The sequence below is a fragment of the Aulostomus chinensis genome, chromosome 12 (assembly GCF_037954235.1).
Source record: "Aulostomus chinensis isolate RoL2024-O1b breed Wild chromosome 12, RoL_Achi_v1.0, whole genome shotgun sequence".
NCBI lineage: Eukaryota > Metazoa > Chordata > Actinopteri > Syngnathiformes > Aulostomidae > Aulostomus > Aulostomus chinensis.
Window position 1 is genome coordinate 4,181,843 of NC_141331.1, and position 11,572 is coordinate 4,193,414.

At 47.1% G+C, this 11,572-nt stretch overlaps 1 protein-coding gene and 1 long non-coding RNA gene across 2 annotated transcripts; one reads left to right on the forward strand and one right to left on the reverse strand.

The window, feature by feature from the left end:
- Positions 1–590: 590 nt before the first annotated feature.
- On the reverse strand, positions 591–9,707 carry LOC147251787 (uncharacterized). Its single transcript, XR_015118801.1, has 3 exons — positions 9,600–9,707; positions 4,932–5,075; positions 591–615 (listed from the first exon to the last, which is right to left on the reverse strand). It is a non-coding gene; the product is annotated as an uncharacterized LOC147251787 (long non-coding RNA).
- On the forward strand, positions 2,285–3,772 carry LOC147251788 (protein Fer3). Its single transcript, XM_086221163.1, has 2 exons — positions 2,285–2,867; positions 3,735–3,772. Exons 1-2 carry the CDS (start codon positions 2,285–2,287, stop codon positions 3,770–3,772), a joined length of 621 nt encoding a protein of 206 aa, XP_086077289.1.
- Positions 9,708–11,572: the final 1,865 nt, after the last annotated feature.

Sequence of the window (11,572 nt, forward strand, 5' to 3'; positions counted from 1 at the left end):
AATAAAGTGAACCTGGATTTGACAGCGCGTCTCTTCAGACCAGACCGAGAGCGTCAGCTGGGCGAGAGACGAGGCTGGCAGAAGGTCCTGACAGGCCTCGCACCTCTCAACACAGGCTGTCTGCTTTTCCTCATGAATTACAAAGCCAAGCAAACAGACTGTGGTTGAACTGCTGAGCCAATTTGAATTTGCTTTATGATGGCTTGTTAAGTGAGTCCAACTGAGCAAGCAGCCCAGTCTATAAAGCATCCTCTATAATCCCTATTTTATGGAATAAGATCACTTCACCCGCTCAGCTGAATTGTTTTAAACTCTATAAACTTTAAAACGCATCTAAGGTTGGGTGAGGACGGTTTCAACACACGGCTGAGGGTCCGGGTTCATCTGAGATGATAAATGTAAAGACAATTGAGCAACGGAAGTCATTTTTCAACCTGCCTTTTCTTGCTGGTGCATAATTTACTTTCCACTTTTGCTGATTCTTGGCAGATTTCAGGGACGCTGGACTCGATATCTGCCTCTTAATCAAGATGTTGTCTTTTAAATCTCCTGTGTGCGAGGCAGCTGTGCTGAGAGAGACACCGCGGTACGTCGGAGGAGCGTTGCAAATGGATCCTGTGGAAAAACAAGAGCAACATCCATTGATTATTGAAAGAAATATCAAAATCCCTGCAGGGAAATGGAGGTTGATCAGTAAAAATGCAGCTATCGCTGCGCCGTCCTCCTGGCGCGTTCTACTGCAGTCTACCGCTCAAAGGCGACTGGATATTTGGTCCAACAGGCCCAGAAGTCACATCTGCAACACTTTAGAAGCAACAAATGATTTCAAACTCTTGTCTATCTGAGGAGCATCGCACCTGCCAGAGCAAACAAGAGCTAGAAAACGTGTGAAAGGAGTCTGATGATTAAAAAAAAAAAATACTCCAACGGCCAGTTATGCATTAGAGATAAGAACCACAAAAAAGCTGTAATGATTTAAAAGAAATAGTTGCAAAAAGGTAGACTCATAAGCGAGGCCTACAAGGTAATAAAAAAGAAAAGCTCGTCGTTGTGAGGCCGACTATATAATTGTGAGGTACAGAGTAAAATCGATTGGATTCACATGACGAGATACGACATTTGAAAGTGAATTGAGTCTCATCATAAGGACTTTCTCACATTGTCGTTATTTCTAATCAACCGTTACTGTCAACTCATACTTTTAACTCGTAATCATGACACTGCTCTCATAATTTGGCCTCCTTTTTTGACACAAAAAAATTTCATCTCATAACTGTGACTTAGATTTACAGTGATAATCTTTATCATAATCGCAGGTAGAAAGAGCAGGAACAGCCGTGACAGGAAAACTCCGGTTGTGTGAGCCGAGGAACCTCCTGCGGCTTCACCTGTCTTTGTTTTTAGTCTTCTGGAAGAAATCAGCTGCTTGGTCAAGAATGTTTACTGCAGCAAACACACACACACACACACACACACACACACACACACACACACACACACACACACACACACACACAATTAGCATCCTGAAGGACTTTTTTTTTTTTTTTTTAAATCAAGACCACATGCAGCCTTCTTGAATTAAATCCTCAGCGTCCACAGAAGCAGGTCGCTGATTGGATGAACCCGGACTACAGCGCGAACCATTGATGGAACCGTTAATGAGGGTTTACGCCAGATCCCCGTGATGTGGCCCTGACTTTGCTGATGACGTCAGGGTATTTTACATCTAGAAAATAAAAACAAAAAAATAAAACAAAATCTCCCCCTTTCTTTGAAAACCTCGTTTTTTTTTGTTTTTTTTACCCTTTGCTACCAATAAAGAGCTTCATGTGTTTCTGACACGCTGTTGTCAGCTGAGCTTTCAGACATGAAACCGTCCCATTCAGGGGCCACCGGGTTTGCGCGGCCTGCTGCGCCATAATGAGCGGCACAAGTCCTCCACTGACCGCCAAGTGTTTTCTGTCAATATTAGCGGGACTACTCAGGGGGGCGCTTATAATTGGACACGTGTTTTTCCCTACTTTTTTTTTTTTTTTGTTATTTGGAGATCAACTGATCCTTTTGTGATTCGTTTTTAAAAGCACTGAGCGATCTACGAGGAGGAGTAAAGAGTTCTCAAGAGCCCCCTTTCAGCCTGTAGAATAGGCCGGAACGACCCGCAGGGGGACATGGAGGCCCTGGAACTATTTAACCCGGGAGATGAGCCCCCGAGGCTGAGCTCCGCACGGGTCCGGGTCCACGCGTGCGGGCAGGTCTAGAAAAGACTGACTTTACTGCCAATATGGAGGACGGGCTGTTTGACTTTGACCAGGATGGCTCCACGGATTTTGCCTTCTGGGGACAGATGGACCAGAACATGCAGTTTCAGACCCAGTTGGACACCTTCCTGCTGGACTGCACCGCAGCCACCGGCCAGCTGTCCCCTTGGTCGTCCTTCGGGTGTCAGTCCATGTTCCCGGACGCACAGCTGACCTTCACCGACCTTGACGTGCAGTCCCCGGGGGCCGGCATCTGCGCTGAGGCGGCGGAACACTCCTCGGTGGAAGACCCCCTGGAGATCCACAAGCGCCGGGCGCGACGGCTGGTGTCCCATCAGCCCTACAAGGTGCAGCGGCACGCCGCCAACATCCGGGAGAGGAAGAGGATGCTGAGCATCAACTCCGCCTTCGAAGAGCTGCGGTGTCACGTCCCGACGTTTCCCTACGAGAAGCGGCTGTCGAAGATAGACACCCTGAGGCTGGCCATCGCCTACATCGCCCTCCTGAGGGAGATCCTGATGTCTGGCTGCGACCCCAAATCCTACGTGGACGAGTGCATGAAGAACGGGTACAAGAACCAGACCAACGCCATCTGGAACACCAGCGGTGAGCTCAGCTGCCTCCATCACGACCCCAGGCTGAGGAAACCAACTCACACCAACAGCAACCATGCAGTTGTTGATCAACTGATGACGTAAAAAAAAAATCTTGAAAGATGGAGGTTTCTTTTGTGCCAAATCAAGACAGGAATTAGTATGAAAGTTTATGATTGTCATGTTAAAACGTGCTAAAAAAGAAAAAAGAAAAGAAAGAATCAAATAAAAGAGGATGACGATGTTAAACCAGGACCTGGGCTGCTCCCAGTCAGAGAGGAGCAGGTTGGACTGGTGACCTCTTCCTTCAGAGTGACTGGGTCACCGCCAGCGCGTCCACGCCCGAGCGTCAACTAAACGTAGGTCATCTGCTGTGCTATGAGCGGGATGATCACTACTGGGGCTGATTATTGAGTGGCTTCTGCTAATGTTACTGAAACACACAGCAAACTGCTGGGAAGCGTTCAGGTTCACTCGTAGATGCAGAAGAAGCCTCTGCCCTCGTTTCCTGCTGACTCGGAGTTTGAAGCAGCTTCGGCGTCTCGGCCTGCCGCCTCACGCCGACAAAGAGGGTTTGAATTCAAACGCTGTTGATCAGGTTTGATTGTCATCGCTTGCTGCGCTGCTGATTCCCAGCTGTGCTTCTCTCGGGTATTTACTCGTCTCAGTGAGCCTCGTATTGACTCAAACACAACACGCACTTGTTTCCTGCCTCCACCTACTTAAGTCATTTTGTGGGGCTCTGGTCTGAAGCGTCTTTATGGGGCCATTCAGGAGTAAGTGTGCCTCCATTCTTGGGCTCACATAGGCCTTGTTAAACAGTCATTAAAATGTATCAAAACGTATGTGTTTGTGCTGCTTTTGTCTCCGCCCCGCACAGATCTGACAGCCCGGCTCTCCTGGATAAAGTGGGATTAAGCCGGGAGCTCGATGGACCCCCGCGCCGACGTCAAAGACCTCCCGTCTGCCGGCCGACCCGCCGACATCTGCAGACTTCTCACCGGGTCGCACACCTCAGGCTTTCCCAACCTCATCCGCTACTTCATCCCACATGGCGCTTAATATTCTAATTTATTGTTGACCGGTAATTGAGAGTCATTGTTTCTACATGGGGGGGGGGGGGGGGGGGGGGCTGGGGAGGGAAGGGGAGAGGGCTGGCATTGTTTACCCAAATGGATGGCACTTGTCACAGGGAGAGAAGGGGGCACGCCGGCATGAATGGCCGTCCAGGAGCTCCTGTGTGCAGTGTTGAAGTGTTTTCTGGGACTCTCGCTCATTAGCCCGCAAGTTGACGCGTTAAAATATTTTTAAAAAATAAAAATAAAAAAAGAGCCTTGATGATGTAAATGAGACGACAGGCGTGAGAAACAGATCCCAGCGAAGCGCTTGAACATGTCAGGTGCGTGCCACGAAGATGGCGGGGTGGCTCGTTTGGAACGTCTCTTCATTTGTTGTGTTACTTATTTATTCTTAATTATTGCTTATTTATGACAAATAAGGAGTGCTGGAGTCCTGGGCACGTGCTTCAGGATACTGCGATAATTTATTTTTTACTATAAAATGATAAACGTGTGTATTGTGTCTTCGTGTGGAAACGCGTGTGATTCTCCTCAAAGGGATCCAAAAGGTTAATTTCCGGAACAATGACATCTCTATTTTCCTTTGATTGTGACACTTTCCAATCAGTGAGAACAATAAATAACGTAGCTGAATGCTGTTGTGTGTGATGATGCTACAGTCATAAGCCTAACAAATGTCTACTGTGAATATTTGTACATGTTTTATGATATTTGAGGTCATAAAATCCCATGAAGGAATGGCCAGCTATGCTTAGTTCATGCTTACTCAGCACCGCTAGGCTTCTGTCAACGAAAACTCGACAGAACAGAACCAGGATGACGACGACGAAATAGGACGAAAACTAGACTAGACAAGAGGGCACTCGGTAAAGTCCACACCAGGCGGAGGCGTGTGTGTCTCCTCCATCGAGAGAGAGAGAGAGAGGGAGAAACCTGATTTATCTGGATTCTGCATGAAGGAGCAGACGAATGCTTCCTGCATCCTCCAGGACACTCACCATGTATTATGATGCTGAGGACAGCACAGCGTAATATGATGCAGGTCAAACCTTTGTACCACCAGGTGCACTTCCTGCGACCACAAGGTGGCGCTGCCACTTAAATGCAGGTTGTAGAGGTCTTCGGGCCAGGACCCTCATCAGCTGCGGGAAGTTTAGAAAAGAATCTGACCGTCAGGATAGAACGTCACAAGTTTCTTGTTCAGCTGGCAAATATCAAAATTGGTCGCATCGCCATGGTAACACCGCAAAACAAAAACTCACAGTCTTCACAGTAACTCCTCGCCAGGTTCTGTGGGTGTCCCGGACCCGTCCGTGAGACGGATCTGGTCGACCCACTGGGAGGAGCACATCAAAGCATTAAAGCAGAAGAAGCACATCAGCCCACAGAGTGTGATGGGGTCCCCTCGTTGCTAGGAAACGGATGATGAGGTAGTAGTGTAACACCCAACTCAAGAAAACTCCTCATCTGCCACTCGCAGTGATGGGCAGCGTCAACACAGAGTGGCATGGCACGGCTCCGCTGGTATATTTAACGGCACCGTTCCTCCACACACGCAGCTGCAGGTGCACCAGTTGGATGTGTATAACAGGCGAGGGGAGTCAACAGCGTGCCCATTCTTCTTCTGCACGTGTAATTTTAGTGCCACTAATGGAGCCCTTAGGAAACAATTAAGAAGCAGGCCGGTAATGAAAGCTGCGCTGAGACGTAGCTCACGAGTGATGCAGAGCTGATGAATTTCTGCTTTGGGACTTTTGGTCACAGTAAATTAAGAGCGGGTTATTCTGGAGAGACTTTCCCTCTCCCCTTAACCTCTTTCCCTGAAGTCGCTATCAATAAACCAGCTCCACATTAAGATCAACGGCGGTTAGTTACTCAGCTTGATGGTATGAAGCTGAATTAAATAAGCTGATTTCCTGGGGGGTCCAGGTTTGGAAGATGGTGGATTAATAAACTTATCACTCAACAATGGGGTGAAAATTAATTATAAAGGACTTTTGACGGATAAAGCAAAAGCAGAAACCGACAGACAAGTGAGACGAACGGAAATTCAAGACTGAATCGAAACAAAAAGTCACAATTGCCAAACGGTGACAGAACTCCACACAATGAAGGGCCGCTGTGGAACCAACGGGGCAAAAGCAAAAGCAAGACCAGAACTGGGCCACGTGAACATTTGAGAACATGAGAACAACATCAGCATACGGAGCTCAGACAGCGGTGAAGTGAGGGAGGAAGTCCTCACACAGGGTGGTGCTCTATGACTGTGCTAGTATGTATAAATCTGTATGTTTATACGAGAAATATTATTGATTGACAGCTTTTCTCCTTCTCTAATGGCTCTCATGCCCCCCCCCCCTCCCCCTGCTGGTGCAGCAGCACTAGGACACTGAAGTAAATATCGATCTGTAGTATCATAATTACAAAAAACCTGTGAAAAAGTTACAAGCCAAGTCAACATGTGGGACAGCTGTGATCCAGTTCCTGCACACCTACACTCACTTCCGTGAGGCCGCTGCTGCGTCTCCCACCTTCCCTGTCACACTCGGAGATGAAATCATTTCTATCTCACCAGAGGATTTTGTCATTTACTTTTTTTCTGTCAGCTTAAAGCAAGATCACCTCCCGGGTCTCGGCCTCGTCATTGGCGCGTCACATTGGCCTGTGGGCTTTTGTGGAGGAATCCACAGCTTCAGGAGCTCGATCGTGTTTTATCAGCAGCTGTACAAAAACGTGACGAGCCTGCAGTGATTCATCTACTCCCATCTGCATGAGTGAGATATGAAATATGTCAAATCTAAGTACACAAAATGCAATTTAGCCTTTGAGAACGACTGTTTCCAAAAAGAACATTTTGGATCTAATCAGAATCAGCTTTATTGGCCTCGACTGAGTACACATACGTGGAATCTGACTCGGGTTTTTCCACTGCTCTTGAAGTACTTAACAGAACCGATATGCAGTTAAAACAAGGACAACAGGCTGAGCGAAGGTAAACAAACATGCAACTAGAAAGCACTCAGAGATGCACAGCTCCGCCAAGGCCAGCTTTCAGAGGGAAACGAACACCACCGGCCTAACCCCTCGGTGGAGGTAACAATACACAAACGCTGATACAAGCTGGTAATACTTCTAGTACTCCTGTAAGGTAAAAACAGAATATATGGTGCGCGCCGAAAAAGACGTCTCCAACTAGAACTCATTTACTCCTTCCATCAAGCGCCTTCACCTCACCATAACTCTACAAACATCCATGTCACTTTTTCTGGACACAGGACAACACCAAAATTGAAATCAGTCCGTGAGTTTTTGCACAAATTTGCCAACAGGCAAAGCAACAGACGCAGGTGAAACGTAACCCCCTCAGCCGACGTAACCGAGTCAATAACTGACAAGAATATTGAGTTTTCTAAACATCTCGATCAAACAGAATCAACCCACCAAGCAACAACCTACCGTCTGTATTTGGGAGGCAGATAATTCCTTGTCACTTGACACTGGACTCTTTCTAGCCATCAATGTGGGAACCCGACCAATCAAAAGCAGCTCTGAATACCATTCGGGTGAGATATGATTCAACCGAGGGGAAAGTTTTGGGGGCCAGAATGAGTAAGATCCTTCCAGTCTGCGGAGTGCATCAGGCCTCGCTTTTTGCATCGAGGTCGTTTATTGATTTAACATCCGGCAGACTTGCACTCACAAACACTGCGAGGCTGCTCTGCCATCGGCCTGCAGGTGTGTTTATCATGTTAGTGTAACTCTGGCGTCTGGGCCGTGCACTTGTAAATATAATTAGTGCATCACATCCTGCTGGAACAATTCATGAGCCTGGATGGAAAATATCTGAAACGGTTCTGTCAAAAGGTCACAAATCAGTCAATTGAAATCAAAGCGGAGCGACTAAGATTGTGTTGTTGTTGTTGTTGCTGCTGTGGTTGGATACTCTCACTTCAGAGGCACGTAAGGTTTTAACAGAAAGCTCTTCCTAAAAGCTTGTGATTTCCTTTACTATCACCTGCTTTGTGGCTTTATAAAAGGCCCTCAGTGTAGGTCGCGCTAGATTTGAGATAAAAATATCAGACGACTCATGAATATCACTTGATCAACGCTTCGCCGCCTGACGTACCCCCCGAGGTCGGCTTTTAACGATACAGGTTAACGCTGCTTGTGTCATCTACCCAGAGGAAGAATGTGACACTTGGGCGCCAGCGTCCGCCCACCGTGGCCCTGAAAGATCCAAACACCGGAGCTCAAGACTCGTGTTGTTCACGACGACTCGTGGCGAAAATTTGGAGGATCCACCTGAGGGCATCAGATAAATAGCATTCACGTGAGATGGCGGTGACCTTTGACCACCAAAGTCTTTTCACCCCATCCTCGTCCCAGCTGATGTCTGTGGCAAATTTGAGCAGATTCCCTGAAGGTGTTCTCCAGACATCAGGATAAAAAGGAGCGGGACAGACTTAGCACACCTGAGGCGACTCGGACATCAACATTTGACCTCGGAATTTTCACAGTTTGTCCTGGAATCCCAGTGGACGTTTGAGCCAAATTCAGAAAGGAAAAACAATTCATCAGGAGATATCTCGTCAATGCAAACTGGACAAGTCGTGAGTGCATGTGGGGTGATGGTGACCTCTTCCTTTGACCACCAGAGTTTCATCCATGGATCCCAGCGGATGTTTGTGGTAAAGTTCGGACAAAATCCCCCCCGAGCAATCCAGACAAAAAGCCTCTACGTGAGGTGGGAGGGACATTTCACCATCTGAGTCTTTTCAGTTCATCCTTGAGTCCCAGTGGATATTTGAGCCAAATTTGGAAAAAAGAAAAAAAAAAATCCCTCGAGGCGAACGAGCCAAAACCACCTCTGTCGTACGTGGAGGCACAAAAACATCTTCATCCATTATCTCTCACCGTCAAAGCAGCGATTACAGTTCTCAACAGCCCGACTGTTTCCAAACGGCACTCACAAGTAACAAACCCATCTGCGCAATCTTGTTTTTTCAAAAATTCCATCTATTGATTTTCTTTTCTTTTTTTTTTTTTTTGCGGTTTTGTAACCACGTTTTCATCTCCTGACGTAATCGAATCCGGCCCTTTTAGTCTGGAGGAAATGAGCTCGATGGAAGTGTTGTTGATTTTCTGCAGCATCACGACCTCTTATCAAGGTGTTGTCATCATTTCGAGGCGTCCTCTGAAAACACCCTCTGGTGTGTAGTGGAGTAGAACACAGCGGGTTGTGCGGGTTTCTCTTCTAAATGCCGTCCATGTGTTGTCAAACACAGCGGTGAAGAAAAAGTCCTAAAACCTGGTTTTGACTAACGTTGTTGAAATCCTGAACCCCCTATTTTTTGGTGGGTTTTCAATTAAAAGCCCAAATTGAAGTCGGTGGTTAAAACAAACTGAGATATTTGAGTGTTTTGCGCCGCGGCGTAACACACGTCAGTTACACCAGACTTGAGGATTTCTGAACTGAATTTCTTCATATAAATCAGCGAGAAGCACACTAGAGCTAAACACACATCTGCTTCTTTCCAAACCCCCCCCCCCCCCAAAAACAACAAAAATGCTGACTCCCCAGAAGAGTTGCACCCAGCTCTCATCGCCATGGTAACCCCGTGTGTTGGCACTTTAATAGCTGTGAAACTCCAGTTAAAACAGCTCACCTGCTTTTCTCATTACGACTCCTCTTCACAAGGACCAAGCTTTTAGCCTCCGAGCTAATAACTCACATCAGACTGTGTGGAGGGAAAAATGTGGTGTCGTCTTTAAAATGTGTCCCAGGGGCCAGCACCTCAAGGGCCCTGAGCCGTGGGGGGCCCGCATTTGAAGTTGTCTCAGATGAGCACTAGAACGCTGAATAATTCTCTCCTGGGATTAGAACCGCAGCCCTCCTGGTGACCAGGGCAAACACTCCACACCCGGGGAAGTTAACGCTGTCAGCTCTTTAGCCTCCGTGAAGGTGTCGGAGCTGAGAGGGCCGCTCCACCGTTTTGTAGCAATATTGTTGAAGTTGTATCGCACATAAATGAACGATTCCACTCGTCTGAGCGTAACAATCAGTCAGAGTCGTCCTGTAGATCAGACAGAAACTGCTCAGTCTTCAGAACCCGGCTGGCGGGGAACATGCGCACAACCCTCGCTCACGAAGATGAACAAACAAACTGCTGGGTTAAAGCTTTCAACAATTTCAAAAAATTTTTTTTGTGAACTTCTGATTGAAATATTTTCTTCCTGACATGATTCAAGATTGTAGTTAACATTCGCCAAAGCTGTAGAAACGTTCCCAGGAAGTGTCACATTTTAATTAACCCACCAGAAACAACTCCTACGCATAAACTTTGTCACTTTGCACAGAATCGTTTATTATCAGCTTTCATTTAATTCTCTTCACACCAATTACTGTTCAGACTAATCATTATCATTATTATTGTAATGATTTGAGGAATATCAACCAGTTGTTAGTATAGAGGGGGTTTTGAGCCACGACAATTTTCTGTTACGACAAAGTTTTGTGAATGTGAATCCAGCCTGATATTCCTGTTTTACGGAACAGCAGAAAACATCAAACACACAAAGAGTCTGTCCTGACTTATTCAGTAGTTTTAGTCTCTTGGAAAGTAGGAAAATCAGTCAAATTCAACCCAAACCACTGCATCTCTCAGACATATTTGAATCACCGATTCAGGCTCTTCTACATGAATGTTCTTTTACCTGCGTTCCCCGAGTCCGTCTTGAGACCACGTGGAGACCCTGGGGGAGGCCCACCTCACACCTGGAAAATCTGATTTGAGAAAAAGAAAAGGGCATAAACGCGACTCAAACATGGCTCATTTGCATTGCTTTTTTTTTTTTTTTTTTTTTAGAAGAAGAAAACACTTCTAGCAGGGAAGACGTGAGGATGTTGTTGGTGACACAGGTGAGGTTGAGAGAGTGACGGTGGACTGCAAACGCCACCCCTTTGTTGACATCCGCTGATCTTCACCCTGCCTGTCCGAGGCCAATCAGCAGAGTCAACAACACCACTGTTTGCCCAGCGCCCCCAGCACAGCTTCCCCCAAGCTCAGCCTAACCTCGCAGGAGCCCAGCCTGGTCGGGCCACCTGGCCGACACATCGACCCGTGAATGTGAGCCGGCCGTAATGCTAACCTTGGCACCAGGGTCACAAGTGCAGCACTAATTACGCTGCGTTATTTGTGCAGGAGGCTGCGCCGTCAGCACCCGAGTGCGCAGACTCTCTGTCATTTGTTCAGCAAATTTACTTTGACCCTATCAACAAGACCCCCCCCCCCCCCCCCCCCTTCCGTTCGCACTACTTGGCCCAGGGAGAGTTCAGATTCTGGAAGTGGTACCTGCATAATGAATATAATTGAGTTATAGCCAACATAATTGCTCGAGCGACTGTTTTTTGTAACTGTCAAGTCAATGAAGCGCGTTTGAGTTGAGCGTGAGTTTGTTTTTTTTGTGCGGAAAGAGCTCTCGCGTCACTGAACTAACACGTCGACCCCTACCTCAACTAGTAATCAGTAATTCATTTATTTATGTTGTTGACGCAGGAACCAGTACAGACTAAAATAACAGAGGCCGTGTTCCGTCACAGTCTGGGACAACGCTCAGAGATCGTAGTTTAGCCTTCGAA